Source organism: Drosophila serrata, unplaced genomic scaffold (assembly GCF_035046125.1).
Source record: "Drosophila serrata isolate PLE 108 unplaced genomic scaffold, ASM3504612v1 contig_264, whole genome shotgun sequence".
Classification (NCBI taxonomy): domain Eukaryota; kingdom Metazoa; phylum Arthropoda; class Insecta; order Diptera; family Drosophilidae; genus Drosophila; species Drosophila serrata.
In genome coordinates this window covers 314039-329199 of record NW_028257162.1, presented here as the reverse complement: position 1 = coordinate 329199, position 15161 = coordinate 314039, and the positions used below count along the sequence as shown (strand labels likewise).

General features: G+C 35.7%; 1 protein-coding gene and 1 long non-coding RNA gene across 10 annotated transcripts in view; both read right to left on the bottom strand.

The window, feature by feature from the left end:
* Positions 1-15161, bottom strand: part of AGO3 (Argonaute 3) — a 241481-nt gene that overhangs the window by 132424 nt on the left and 93896 nt on the right. For 7 of the 9 annotated variants that reach the window (XR_015271751.1, XR_015271753.1, XR_015271754.1 and 4 more), the window contains one exon: positions 4922-5054. The exons of the other annotated variants lie outside the window; for them this stretch is intronic. Coding sequence is in view for 4 of the 7 variants with exons in the window: in XM_086833002.1 (XP_086689128.1) it covers positions 4922-5054 (133 nt within the window). In the remaining 3 variants the exon portion in view is untranslated. The remainder of the gene's footprint in view (positions 1-4921; positions 5055-15161) is intronic. 9 annotated transcript variants of the gene reach the window in all.
* Positions 13896-14549, bottom strand: LOC147643609 (uncharacterized). Its single transcript, XR_015271757.1, has 2 exons — positions 14018-14549; positions 13896-13941 (listed from the first exon to the last, which is right to left on the bottom strand). It is a non-coding gene; the product is annotated as an uncharacterized LOC147643609 (long non-coding RNA).

Here is a 15161-nt window from a genome sequence, read left to right as displayed (position 1 = left end):
CACCCTGAACGCATGAAATTTGGAGGGTTTTTCAAAAATTCATTTTGACTAAGTTATTGGGAATACAACTTTTTATTTATTAGTACATCAAAGTACATATGTTAAACTAAAAAATACTTATTGAAAGAAAAAAAAATATTTACGATCCTCGGAGATATAGCCAGTCAAATAACGAATTTTTTTTAGGGAATGGTCGGATGGTGTACATGCTGCACACCACATTTGTTATCCGAAATTCAAAAACAAAAATTTTTTATAAGCTATATAAGTATGGCTATAGCATGACGTAGCCGTTTTTGGAAATAATTTTTTTTGAGCAAATGGGAGCACTTTGAAAAAAAAAAATTTTTTTTTAACAACATTTTTGATTTAAAAATTTATAACTTTAAAACAAAAAAACATATCGAAAAAATCCTACGTCATGCCATAGAGGGCATTATAGAGAAGCTGTGTAAAAAATTTGAAGAGAATCGGTCCGGCGGTTTTTGAGAAATCATGTACACCGTTTTAAAAAACGTTGTTTTGAGAAAAACGCAAAAGAAGATAAAGAAAGTACTCTACGGTATACCGGCAGCGCTCACTTCTGATGCCTGTAGAATCCACAAGTAACGAGATATTTTTAAGCCCGATGTCTTAAAATGACCGTAAGAATATCAGCATCAAGATTGATTAAAAAAAAAAAATTAGATTTTTAAAAAATGTCAGGGTGGTCTACCCCCTTAAGATGTTTGTCCTGCAGCTCTTTATCCGCTTTACGACATACATAGGTCCGTCCATCGGACCCAAAAATATTACATTTTGACTCATCAGCGAAAATGACTTCAATCCAGAACCCAGAATCCTTCCTGTTCCCGAGGTGCTCCTTTGAAAATATCAAACAACAATCTCGATTTCTTTTGTTTATAAACGGCTTCTTTCGTGCACCTCTACCGTGAAAATCAATATTTCGGAGAACACGGCGGATGGTTTCAAGGCAACAAGACTTCCTTGTCATATTCTGCACCTCACTGGCAATATTTGGTCTCGATATTTTTCCATTTTTAATGACTTTTGTAACAATCGGAGGCACTTAAATTTTTGTCTGGAGATTTTCTGCCTTTACTTTCGATACGATTTTCGAAAACAAAACTATGTATTATGGCTTTAACAATCCCCATCGGGTAAATTGACCATTTCATTCATGTTGTTCAATAGTTGTGCGCTTTCCCATCGTCGTTACGCGTGCTTTCGCGATCAAATCTTACTCAAAGTGATAAATATGCATACATAGTTAGGAATGTAATTTAAATAAGGATAAAAAAAAACAGTTTATCTTACTTTTCAGGGAACGAAATCGTTCTCGGAATTCTGTGGGTCAAATAGGCTGTAATTATTTAATAAGTTGTTGACTAAATTTAATAAATAATATTATATGACTTAAGTAAAAATATCGCTTTATCATTAATTAAAAGTTATACCTCTTTTATTTTGAAAATTAGGAGTGGGTCAAATAAGCTGTGAGCCACTGTACATCGAGCAGCCTTGTTTATGTATCAAACATAAGTATTAGTATTAATCCTTTTTTAGAAGACAAGGAAGAGGAACTAATGAAAATATACAATACGATCCGCATATGCCACGACCCAAAGTCGTTGATCTGCTTGCAACATAAATGCATGTTATTACCTGTTTGAATCCCGAAACGGCTAATTACTTGGTGGCTTGAATGCTCTCGCATTTTTCTGTGGATGCTAATGTTATCGTTGATCTGCCAATTGGAAAAGGCCAGAAAGAGTACACTCTACGGCAAACCAATGATTTAGTTTTGTAGTTCTCAGATAAAAATCAGATAAATCGTTAAACTGAATAACAACACCACGTTTTAAAGAGAGCACTCTCGAGATAAGGCCATCTAATTTTGTTTCAACATGAAAAAGCTCACGTGCACACGTATTCTTACGAATATATCTGAACGCCCACATAAATTTTTAGTTTTTTTTATTAGTTAGAATTAAAAAAAAAAATCGATTTTTATTTTATTTTATTTTCTTAATGTATTTAAGAATATTTAAATATTTAAGAATATACACAGAAAGTTTCATTTAGTTCCGGTGATTATTCCCTGAGTTATAAGTAAATTTGAAAAGGAGTTTCAGAGTGCTCTATGTAAAGTGCTCCTGCGTAAAGTGCATTCCAAATTTTAAACGTGTTTTTTTCACCGAAAATATATATTTTATATTTATATTTTTTAGTAATTCTCTCCAATAAATATTTAATTTTTAGACGGAAATTTCGATAAAAAATCGATTTGTTTTGCGAAACTGTCGTTTTGTTAATAAAATTTATTTTGCTTATTCCTTCGATTAATTACTAGATTCACATTACTCTCACGAAATCTGTTTGGTTTTTATACCCTTGCAGGGTATTATAATTTCAGTCAGAAGTTTGCAACGCAGTGAAAGAGGCACATCCGACTATATAAAGTATATATATTCTTGATCAGGATCAACAGCCGAGTCGATCTAGTCATGTCCGTCTGTCCGTCTGTCCGTCTGTCCGTTTCTACGCAAACTAGTCTCTCAGTTTTTAAGCTATCTAAATGAAACTTTGCAGTAAGTCTTCTATATGCTCTCACTCGTATATATGTCGGAACGGGCCGGATCGGACGACTATATCATATAGCTGCCATGGGAATGATCGGAATATTACAAAAAAAAATTATAACATTTTTAGTTTTCAACAGAATTTGATCAAATTTGAGATTTAGTAGTTTCATATTATTCTACAATTTTGTGTAAAATTTTATGAAAATTGGACGAATATATCATATAGCTCCCATAGGAACGATCGAGAAATTAATTCAATTAAAAAGTATAACATTTTCAGTTTTCAACAGATTTTCATCAAATTTGAGATATAGCCGTATCATATTATTTTACAATTTTGTGTAAATGAGAATGGCGGTGGCAGTTGTTGGAAGACTGACAATCGCGGTGGCGATAACATTTTTAGTTTTCAAAAGAATTTAATCAAATTTAAGATATAGCCATTTCATATTATTCTACAATTTTGTGCAAAATTTTATGAAAATTGGACGACTATATCTTATAGCTCCCATAGGAACGATCGAGAAATTAATTCAATTAAAAAGTATAACATTTTCAGTTTTCAACAGATTTTCATCAAATTTGATACATAGCAATTTTATAAAAAAAAAGAAATTAATAAAATTAAAGATTATAACTTCTTCAGTTTTCACCAGATTTTCATCAAATATGAGATATACCCATTTTATTTTAATCAACAATTTTGTGTAAAGTTATAAAAAACCCGGCTGCCATAGGAACGATCAAAAAATGAATACAATTAAAAATTATAACGTTTTCAGTTTTCAGCAGATTTTCATTAAATTTGAGATATAGCCATTTTATATCAGTCTTAAATTTTGTGTAAAATTTTATAAAAATCGGACGACTATATCATATAGGTGCCATATAAACGATCGTTAGATGTGGAGCAAAAAGGCAAATCTTTGAATGTAAAACTGCAAATATAATATGTATAGGTGAATGAAATGAAAGCAGGAATTACTTCATTGTTTTTTAATATTAATATATATATTTTATATTGCATGGATTCCTAGTCATCGAAGTTCTATCTGCAAGGGTATATAAACTTCGGCGTGCCGAATTTAGCTTCATTTCTTGTTTAATTTCGGATGATCCATTTCCGACATACGAGGTGTGTTCAAAAAGTAAGGTGACTTTTCAAATTTCTCGGGCAACATATTTTCGATTATCGATTTTTTTTTATGTTGGTACACTCTTCCCTAACATCTGTACCAAGTTTAAAGTGAATCCCCTTTCTTATTTGGTTGTGAGAGGCGTAAAGGTTACAAGTTGTTTTGCGTGCTCGGCGATTTTTTGCTATCGAAAAATATGGATCAAAGGGCTCTTCTATTGGGACGATTGGGCTTTGGTTTTGATATCACAACCATATACCCATGATTCGTCACCAGTTATGACCCTTTTGAGTAAATCTGGGTCGTCGTCGACGTTATTTAACAGCTCTTGAGCTATGCTCATGCGACGTTTCTTTTGGTCAAAATTCAGCAATTTCGGAACAATCTTCGCTGAGACGTCTCATGCCCAAAACGTTTGAAAAAATTTAATGGCACGAGCCAAGCGATATACCGACATCTTCAGCAACTTCTCTAATAGTGATTCGACGATTTTTCAAAACAATTTTCATCACTGCTTGAACTTTTTCATCAGTTGTTGACGTGATTGGGCGTCCAGAACGAGGCTCATCATTGGCATCTTCCCGGCCATCTTGGAAGAGTTTGTACCACTTGTAAACATTTTTTTTTTACTCAGGACAGTTTAACCGTATGGCACTATCAACATTTCAAGTGTTTCGGGGCACTTAATTTTTTTTTTTACACAAAATTTGATGCAAATCCTTTGATCCATATTTTTTGTGATAGCAAAAAAATCGACGAGCACGCAAAACTACTTGTAACCTTTACGCCTCTCACAACCATAAAAAAGAAGAGGGGATTCACTTGAAACTTGGTACAGATGTTAGCGAAGAGTGTACCAACATAACAAAACAAAAAAATTGATAATCGACAATATGTTGCCCGAGAAATTTGATATCACCTTACTTTTTGAACACACCTTGTATAGTGGTTACCGCAAAACGTCTTTTTTAAGAGGAGCTGCCGGAGATCAGCTGCAACTCTTTTCCAAATAAATATTTTTACTAGTTCTAAGTTATAAAATATAGTTAAAAGATACTATTAAATGTGTATAAATTGTTGGAGCAGTAAGTTAAAAAGTTTCTTCAGAAAACACTTTAAAAAATTCACTTTTTTTGACCCTCTAACTGTATGTAATTTTAAAATGTGAATTATACATTACACTACATTATTCAAACTTACCGAAAAAAGCCTTGTATTTATTCTCTTTTGTACTACAATAAAAGATATTTTTATTCGATCTCTGCATACACTTTCAAATTGAGAAATTTCGTATTTAGAACAGATATTTAACTGACCATCTCCGATTCCATCCCTAAAATTAATTACAAGTGTATAAAAATTAGTGTTGGTTAATATATTTATATTAAATAAATTATAATTAAAATGTAATATTTATTGTTTTCTGGTGCTTTCAGTTTAGTGTACGTCTGCCTTTTTGTCATTCAATTTTACCATCCGTGCGTCCGTTTGCCTGCCCGACTGTTCACGCTTCCGTTAAGCCGCCTGTCCGTTCGTCAGTCTGTTTGTCTGTCTCTTAGTGGGAGTCACTTAGTAGGAGACCACATATAAGTTCCTCGCAGCTCACGGGAGAGTAAGTCCTTGATAAGGGCAGAATTTACGTAGGCCTCTGCGTGCCATGTACTCTAAGATTCGATTCTCATTTAAATCCAAGATATGCCTAAATAAAATCTGATTCATACAAAAACTCAGCCAATGCATGTCTTTTTATTCAAACGTCCTTTCATAAGGTGGAGGAGGCGCAAAAATAGCGCACATGGTTCCTAAGGTTATATATTCTCATGTTATAGTAATAAGAAATAGTTCATGTTTCGGGATTAGGGTTGTTAGATCTAAGATTAGGCTAAGTCGGCACTGAAGCCACCTCGTTACGTTCTATAGTAGCTTTAAAACGTTAGTCAAATCTTCTACCCGCGATCGGATAATCAAAAGGCCAGTCGATCCAGAACCGATCGCCAAAATGTTCGCGGAACCAGAAGCTCACGTAAAATATGATCCCTAGGGGGATCTATATTTCCAGTCTCTATCGCCGCCACCGAGGTGTGTACCTAGTGAAAGATGAACAAATTACACGTGCAACTCAAACCACGGCTCGGCACAGCTATCCTTTCAGCAATGGGACAAGTCGGTAATTTAAAGACCGGTTAAAAACTCCATTTGTAAGGGCAGTACTAGGAACCCAGAACTTACAAGTATGAATAAACTTTCCAAAATTACATAAATACATATGTATATATATACACGATAACTGCGCAATTCATTTACAGGTGTGTGGTCATATACTGCCGACTCTTGTCTCCTCCCTTCTCTTGTAGAAGCCAAGAAGGGCCCTGCTTCCGCTCCCCCAACCCCTCGACCTGTGTGCGAGACACGCGTATTGGATTCCCATACGGCCGAGAGTGTTCCCTTTAGCATCGTTTTTGGGTATTCTTTCATTTGATTAACCGCGCAAATACGGTGCTGACCGGTCACCCACAGTCCCCTAATCCTTGCCAATACAGCCGCCCATGCTTTGCCTGCCACGTTGAATCAAGCGGGACTGCCGCGAACATCCCGCGCCCGCTATTTCCCGTGTCCAGAACGCTGGACTCACCATACCTACCCGGTGGCAGTCGAGCACGCTGGGTGACCGCGTTTTTTGAACAGTGACCGTGCCATAGCCGACAACTTTCGAGAGGGGGTCGACAAGACAAACCATGACAAGCTGAGCGAAGGCTAAAACCCAACCGGCCCAACCGATACTATAGGAGTGTCCTATGTATACTAGGGTGGGTCGATTTAAAAATTGCTTAGGCACATATGATTTTTGGATTCTAGGGATCAAAATAAGAAACTTTGCTCGAGAAACCATACCTCTAAAATAAATTCGGATGTCCCTTGTTTTAACTTGTAGGTACCAAAAAGATCAAATTCCAAAAAAAGTAACTCCAATATAAAAGTAATGCACATTAGTATGTGTTTAAGAGAGATTGCAAAAGAATTAAAACAGTATTGATATTTGTTGCATTGGTAAGGACTTATCTTGGCACCGGTGCATCCTACGGTAATGGAATGTTTGGGTGACCCTCCCTAATTTTTTGTGTAGAATGCGATGAGACTAGTCTCAAATTCATCCAAGGGGGTAAAATATCCAAAAATGGTGATTTTTTAATATTTTTTGATATTTTTGTATGGGAGACCGTCTAGGGGGGTCCCACTGGGGATACCACTAGCATGTAATACTTTAGGACTCGATTGAGAAACTCAAAACGGGTCAAAACAGGATTTTTTTGAATTTGATCTTTTGGATACCTACAAGTTAAAACAAGGTTCATTATAATTTATGTATGGTTTCTTGAGCAAAATTTCTTATTTTCATCTCTAGAAACCAAAAATCATACGTTCCTAAGCGATTTTTTTAACCCCCTAGAAATCGAGCCGCCCTAATGTATACCCATATATACGCCTTCCTTATGTCACTGCCAGCTTTCTATAACAATTTTCTTGTATAGGTTCCTTGGCTGCGACCGAGATCTACTCCGGCCAGAGAACTACGTTACAAAATAAATATTTGTATACATTTTGAGCAATATCGGATAATTAACACGAGAATTAACAGAAAATATCTTCTGTGTACATTTGACTTTTTCAACATCCACATTTGTGACAGCAGCATTACATTTGCTTAATTGTAGTTTTTGTACATGATTTATTTTTCGGTATCTCTTTAAAAACTCTTTCGGTTTGTGATCCGTTTTATACATTTTCAGAACTCCAAATTCTATTTTTTGCTTTTTAGTACAAAACCAAACTCGTGATTATTTAATGTATAGTTGTTATTGAAGGAAATATGCAGACTGACGCATGATAAAGACATCAATGTCCTGTGGGATCGTTAATTGTCACTGGAGGCACAGTCTCTTTTGCTAAGTGATATGCATAAAGGGGAAAAAATCCTTTCCATTCTGAAATATAACTCCTTTCCGAAAAACTGTATGTATTGCGGTCCCCATTGGTTTTTATCACTCAACTGATAAGGCACCAATGTATCGAGCTTTAAAAGTGTAAACGACCTTTATGAAATGACGAAACGTACTTGTTTTGTTGTCATTACAATCACTGGCTTTCGTTGTTCGAACGCCGCCCCATGTAGATGTGTTTTTTTTTTCAATCACGCTGCCAAATAAAAGCGTTTCGTAACGGAAATATTTACTTGTATTAGTAACAAACTCACGATCGAATTAAAATTAAAATTAATTATATTTCCATTCAATTCAAACAAAACTTTCACACGAATCAAAGTCAGCATTAAAAACAATTAGACAAACGACGATTGTTTTCTGCTTACTTATCAGAGCCAGCACCTAAAGCAACGTCACTGACCATTACCGAAAGGGCACGCTCACAGTCACCAACAATTTCATGTTTAAATAGGGCTGCCGTTACTTAGTCGTTGACTTCACGATTCCCGTACCCCTTCCTCTTCTTGATGCACCGCCAGTACGGTACCCTCTCATAGTACAGCAATATTATCGACAACAACTTACTGTCAACTACCAGGTCTACCTATCTGGAAAGAAATCAAGAGTCGCCTTAATCAGAGACACACACATCCGTTCAACATTCAGCCATACAGTTTATATATACATATATACAAAGGTAGTCAAAAGTATTTACTCAACGACCTTTTTAATAGCCAAACTTATTTTACTTGTTATTCTTATTGCTGTTGACCGTTTTCCCTAAATTTTTTTTTATTGCGTAGATTTATCTATGCAGAAGTGAGACAAAAAAAAAAAGAATTCGAAAGTGAAATGTACATAGAAAAAGGCTATAAGTAAAAGAATAGATGCATCTACAGTGTAATACTTACACATAATTTTTTTTTCGTCTAAAGTTTAATGCTATTAAAATTTAATACTTTTTTAGTGACAATCTCATAAGTTACTTTATTAATAGTTATGTCGATGACTCTCTCCCTTAGAAGGATCGACAAATTAGCCAAAGCTGCAGTTCAGGTTAATTTGCACTATTTCCGGCATCGTGGTTAATTGGCGTGGAGTCAGGCGACTTATCGTTAATGACGATGCCATTCAACATCTTCTTGGGGTCGTCCACTTCCTCAAGGAGTTCATGCGGTTTTGTAAGGAAGATTTTGACCTTAGCCTTCCTTTCCCTGATTTATCAGCAGAAGGAAAGGCTGGCTCGTCTTCATCTTTGGACATTGGAACACCCTTGCATGATCAGACTGCCCCTTTAGTAGTCAAATGCGACCTCTGGGTCTTCTCGGGATCTCCCTGGCTTGGACTAGCCTTATCCGAATGCTAATGATAGCAACACTAGGCTCCAGGAAGCTTCTCAAAAACCCATCGTCGCACCTGATCACCCAGTGCCCACATACCCCTTCTAAAGAGTCGAGGAAGGGGATAGGACCGGCATGGCAACCAACCTGTCAGTCACCATATCAGTTAACTTGGCCTCTATCTCCTCCCACTTCTGCCACCAGGCGTCTTTCGTCTTTAAGTTCATTAACCAGAGTCATAGCTAGACCGTCTCTGGCCACCTCACTAAACTTTTTCGCCTGCTTTACGAATAGACGCATTGTAGTCTTTGCCCCTCTTCGGCGCGGTCTCGCTCACGTCGTGTGAACGATTGCGCTTCGTATTTGAAGACTGGAAGGCTTCTGGGTGTGCCTGCTGGTACTTTTCAAATTCCGCGATTACCGCAAGGAATATGATGTTATCGGTTGCGTCTCTGGGATGAACTTTGCCTTTTGCCGCGTTCTGAGCTATCATACTAAGATTGAAGCGGGCTCTGTTAGCCCTAGCGCGGCTTTGGTGGTGTATTTGCGGCTCCTCTGTGCCGTCGTTACATTGATCTGAGGTGGTGCCCAACTGAGCCATACTTTTATTACCTTAAGCTCTGGGGGTGCTTGTGCAAGCGCCCCTTTTGGATCTCGACGAAGCTGTGACAACCTAACTTGGCATCAGCAGCTCATCTTCATCGATCTCCGACGTCAGTCGAGATACTAAACCCTACACTGGCTTTAGTCTCAGGACTAGGCTCCTCCTTCTCCGAAGTTTGTATACCCTTGCAGATTGAAATTTAATCACTATGAATTAATGCAATATTAATTATATATATACATATATTAAAAAACTATGAAGTAATGCCTGCTTTCAATTTCATTTCATTCACCTATACGTATTATATTTACAGTTTTACATTCACAGTTTTGCATTTTCCTCTATATCTACCGACCGAGGACCGTCGCGTTTAAGGAGGGAAGAGTTAACAACCTAGTCTCCACAATCCAGAAAACCAGAAGTTCAATTTACTAACAACTCAGGAAACTCCCGGATTAGTTGTCTTACGATCGCTACCCAAAATAGATGCAATCTCAGCGCGCATGGCTTACCTTATCTACTCGAGAGAAATCGCCAAAGATTGGGACAAAAAGGAACCCGTCGAGAGCCCGCCGAGGAATCTTACTACTGTAAGAATAGTTTTATGCACACTTGAAAAAATAATAACACTGAAAAGAAATTAACACAATTCGCAATTCGAGCAATTTCGAGCAGCAGTTTGGGAGCACTAGCTTTCGCTCTCGGTCGTCGCTCTTTCACCCCCGTCTCCTAGCCGAAGTCGCCCCTCCGCGGTCCCAGTAGCCCTTGCCCTAAGTTTTAGTTTTTAGTGCAAATAGAACTGAGCAATAAAGCGAAGGTGAAGTGAAAACGACGCCCAGCGATTTCTTATTTCGGAGGAAACAGCAACAACAACAGCAACTGCATTTACCTCACCTCTATCCTGATCCCACCCGTGCCCCCTTGCGCATTTTTTCAAGATAAGTACGACTCGCATTCTAAAGTCCATTCGTCCGTGGTCCCTATATTCTTTTTTCCATCGACGTTTTTCTTTCTATCTGACGATTCTGACCAAAGTGAAAAGTGCACCACCAGATGGCTTCGTTTTATGTAACATTTCGTTATTAAAATTTTTTTTTATATTTGGAAAGTAATGGAGCCAGTTTAACTTTTCCACTTGTACAGCACAATCGCGCCGTTTCTCTTTTGACATTTAACGCATTGCAATATTGGCATATAGTCGTCATTGGTCCAACATCTAAATTTTCATCATCACTGTAGTTCTCAGTGGGATCATATGGGAATGCCAATCGATTGTATGATGTCAATGATCTTTGTATCCTCACGCGTTGTCTCAATAGGGCATTTTCTCTTATTATATTTTGTCTTTCTTCGCTTAAGTTCTGTGAACACACTTGTTGATTATGATGTTCGTTCGCTCGTCGTCATTGTGGACTATAACCTCAAATGCACGATCCACATAATGAACACATTTCAACTTACCACCTTAAAAACAAATGCCTACACTTTATTTATTTTATCGTTTCTAATTAAAATGTTAGGAAACGACTACTTGATATATTGCTTTGTAGTAAACGCTATATATCAGCGATGGATATCCCGCTTTTCTGTCGAACGGGATAAAACGTATCCTATGTCCGTCTCCTGGCTCTAAGCTACCTCCCTACCAATTTTCACCCAAATCTGTTTTGCCGTTCTTGAGTTATAAGTGGTGTAACAGACACGACTTTCTTTTATATATATCGTACAAAATATTTTCACGCCATCAACAACCACCTGACGTCCTGTTTGCGAGCGCTCCTTCAAACCCTTAAACAAAATTAAAACAATTTTCCACTCTTACCTAAACCGTCTATGCAGCAAAACCAAACTTTTTCTTCACAAACACTTGAATCTAGAAGAACTATTCTCTTACAAGCATCTTTATGTCGATTTAAAGCCCCCTTCAAGATCTTTTACGAAACCAGATATAGACTTTGAAACACAAACGGCGTTTCCCTGGGAAAAAAAAACCAATTCCTGACTACTTGAGGTTAACCTGCACCGCTCGCTGTCAAACGCTAAGTCTTATACAGGGCCCTGTCAGGATTCAGTGTTGTTGACATTACTTCATGTTTTTTTCAACATGTATATCAGACTAGATTCGCAAAAAAACTCGCATTCAAATGCACAACGTTCAAAGTGAGTTGATTGAATTAGAATGAGAAGCTTCTCGGCTCTTCTGAATAATAATACGTCGTAGTTCGAATACTGGTCAGAACATAAAGTAATGAAATTTTGTTTAATATTTACATACATGTTTATTATTTAATTTCATTAATTTATTTTTTAGCTTACACGCATACTTGATTTTGTTATGATGCAAAAACATATTTTAATTTTTGTTTATTTGCTTATCAAGGAAATCATTACCAACAATATAATTTCCCTTAAAACAACAACAAAAAGAAAACGAAATAACAAGTTAACGTAAAAAAGAATATACCTAAGCTTTCTTCTATTCGCTTCAAATAAAAGAAAAGAAGGAAACGGCAGAATTCGAACTACTCTGATAATAAATAATAATTAAAGAAAAAAAAACTAAAAAAAACACGCTTTTATAAATCCGAACCGAACTAAAAAGAAAAAAATAATTTATAATTACAAACAAAATTATTCAACTCAGAGCAATAGTATATAATTATAAACAAGATCACTAAATTCAGAGTTTTCTAAGCTATCAGTTATTTTTCGTATTTTATTTTATTTTCCTAACTCATTCAGTGAACTCATGCGCAGATCGCGCGCTAGGTCTGTCTCTCTTACTCCTTTACGGAGGATCTATAAAAGAATTTATCAATCCTGACGATCCTAATCGGGATAATGCATTGTCATCGGTCCTTGAGAAGTATGCAAAGTTTCAAGTTTATCAGATATTTAGAAACCCTTGAAAATAGTGTTCGAAGATTACATACATACATACGCCCGAACTAATAAAAGCGTATTAAAAAGAATATTTTTAGTTTTTAGTGCCAAAGATTTTAATCAGTTTAACGCTTCATTCATTTTCATTAGTCCCACCCAATTCTGCGAGATAACACAACTCCGTTTTATTGAGTGCACGGAAGTCACTCAACTCAACTCACTTCGTTCAGTTTAACGTACGTTGGATTGATGCCATGCAAATATCTAATATATGTAAGCGGGCTATATATCAAGGAGTTGGCAGCATGGATTAATGAAAAGAATGAGCAATTCTGTCGAGAGTTCGGAGTTGCGTCGAGAGTTAGCTGGCACTAAGAACATGTGAAGACGTCGTCGGAGTGTCGCAGAACAAAAACAGCAGAATAGTAGAGCCGTATCAGAAAAAAAATCTGAACGCCTGAAAGTTGAAGGGTATTAAAAATATTAATTTTGCCAAAGGTATTAAAAATTAAGGACTTTATTGATTATAATATCAAAGTACATATGGGCAATTCTCTATAAAGGTCCACCGCGGCCAAAAATTAGAGGTTCTTAAAAAAAGAGTATTTTTAACATGGTTACATAAAAAATTGGCCAGAATGATCAAGATTAAATGAATTTTTATTTTTCTAATAATAATCGTAATAATGTTAATTTATGTTATTTAAATACAAAAAAATTATTTTTTTGTAAAATTAAAATAAAGTCATAGCACATGTTTTTTTTATTTTGAATGCGTACTAATGTCGCATTCGACATCAGAGAATCACCCATATGTTAAGCTAGAAAATAATTATTAGAAGAATAAAAAATATTCACAAATGGCGAAAATATAGTGAGTCTTATAATAGAGGTGGAGAACTATCGATAGTCGTCGCCATCGATAGTGAGCGATTATTTTTCTCAAACCATCGATAGTGTCGATAGTACTATCGGTAGTGTTCTGCTTTTTAATTTTTAGATGTAAAAAAAGCTATAAAATGAAATTCGAACAAAACTTTATTATATTTTTAACTCTTTAAAAATAAAAAATTAATTAATTTATTTATTTTTTTGATTAGGGATTGTATAAAAAGTACATCGTCGAACTGTGTATTCGAGCGGAAAAGAAGTACAAAACTAATTCTTTTTTAAAAAGAGCATTAGGAGATTTTTACTTTCACCTGTACTTTAGCTTTTCACTATATTTTGGCGTTCCACTTTCAACTTTATTTTTTCTTTGTGATGTGATAAGCCGCATGCAAAACTATCGATAGTGCAGGGCTGCCATCGATGGCGGTGCGATAGCGCCAAACCATCGATAGTGCCATCGATAGCTCTCCACCTCTATCTTATAAGGCAATTTTTAGAGCGAATGGTCGTATGGTGTACATGCTGGAAAAACAAATGAGATATAAATGAGACAGTTCTACGTTATTTAACCGTCATTTGTATAGCCAGCTACACTTACCAGAAAAAGTGTCCGTACAAACTTAACGCGCAACTTTGATGTTAAATAAAAATAGTTGTATTGAAGATATTGACTTCAACAGGATAATGACCCCAAGCATACTTCGCTTAGTTTGAAGCTATGGTTGCTTTTTTACACCAAAAATCAACTTCATTCATCGCCTCAGTCGCAGGACTTAAGCCCCATAGAGGATCTGTGGGTTTTTCTGGAGCGCAGGATTCGTCTTCGAACAATTACATCGAAGGATACGTTGAAGGATGTGATTTTGGATGAGTGGAGTAAAATACCACCTGAATTTACCGAAAAATTGGGTTATTCAATTCCAAAACGCTTAAATGGGACAATAGGTAGAAATGGGTATTCTACTTTTTACTAATTTTATCAATGCCTTAACAATAAATGGTTTTTTTTTATCTTGATTGAATTTTGTACGCACACTTTTTCTTGCCCGAAAACATGGGTATTTTTTGTTTTTTAATTTTAATTAAAAAAGTTGTGGACGGAAATAAATAAAGACTGGCTATAATTTTTAATAATAGATGTGTCGTTATTTTCCATACAACTATTTTTATTTAACATCAAAGTTGCGCGTTAAGTTTGTACGCACACTTTTTCTGGTGAGTGTATATGATAATCGTCCGATTTTCGTAAAATTAAAATCAATATTCTAGAATAACAAAAAAGGAAGCTAACCTCGGCACGCCGAAGTTTATATATATATATATTATTTATATACAACTGCGATGACTAGGAATTAATACAATATAAATGATATATATTTATGTTAAAAAACAATGAAGTAATACATGCTTTCATTTTATTTACATATACATATTATATTAACAGTTTTACGTCCAAAGATTTGAATTTATTCTCTATATCTAACCATCTTTTGTATGCCACCTATATGATATAATCGTCTGATTTCCTTAAATTTTTACACAAAATTGTAGAATAAAATAAAATGTATTAGGTTGTCAAAAAAGTCTTGCGGTATTTTCGCAAGTTTTCGCTGCAAGCGCGTAGTTCTAGTTTTAATTGTCGGACCTGAAGATACTACACCTTTTTGGAAAACTCTTTTCACACAGAAAAACGCGTTTGATTGATTGTTATTTCTTTTAAGTAGTTCGTGAGTTATAGTTTC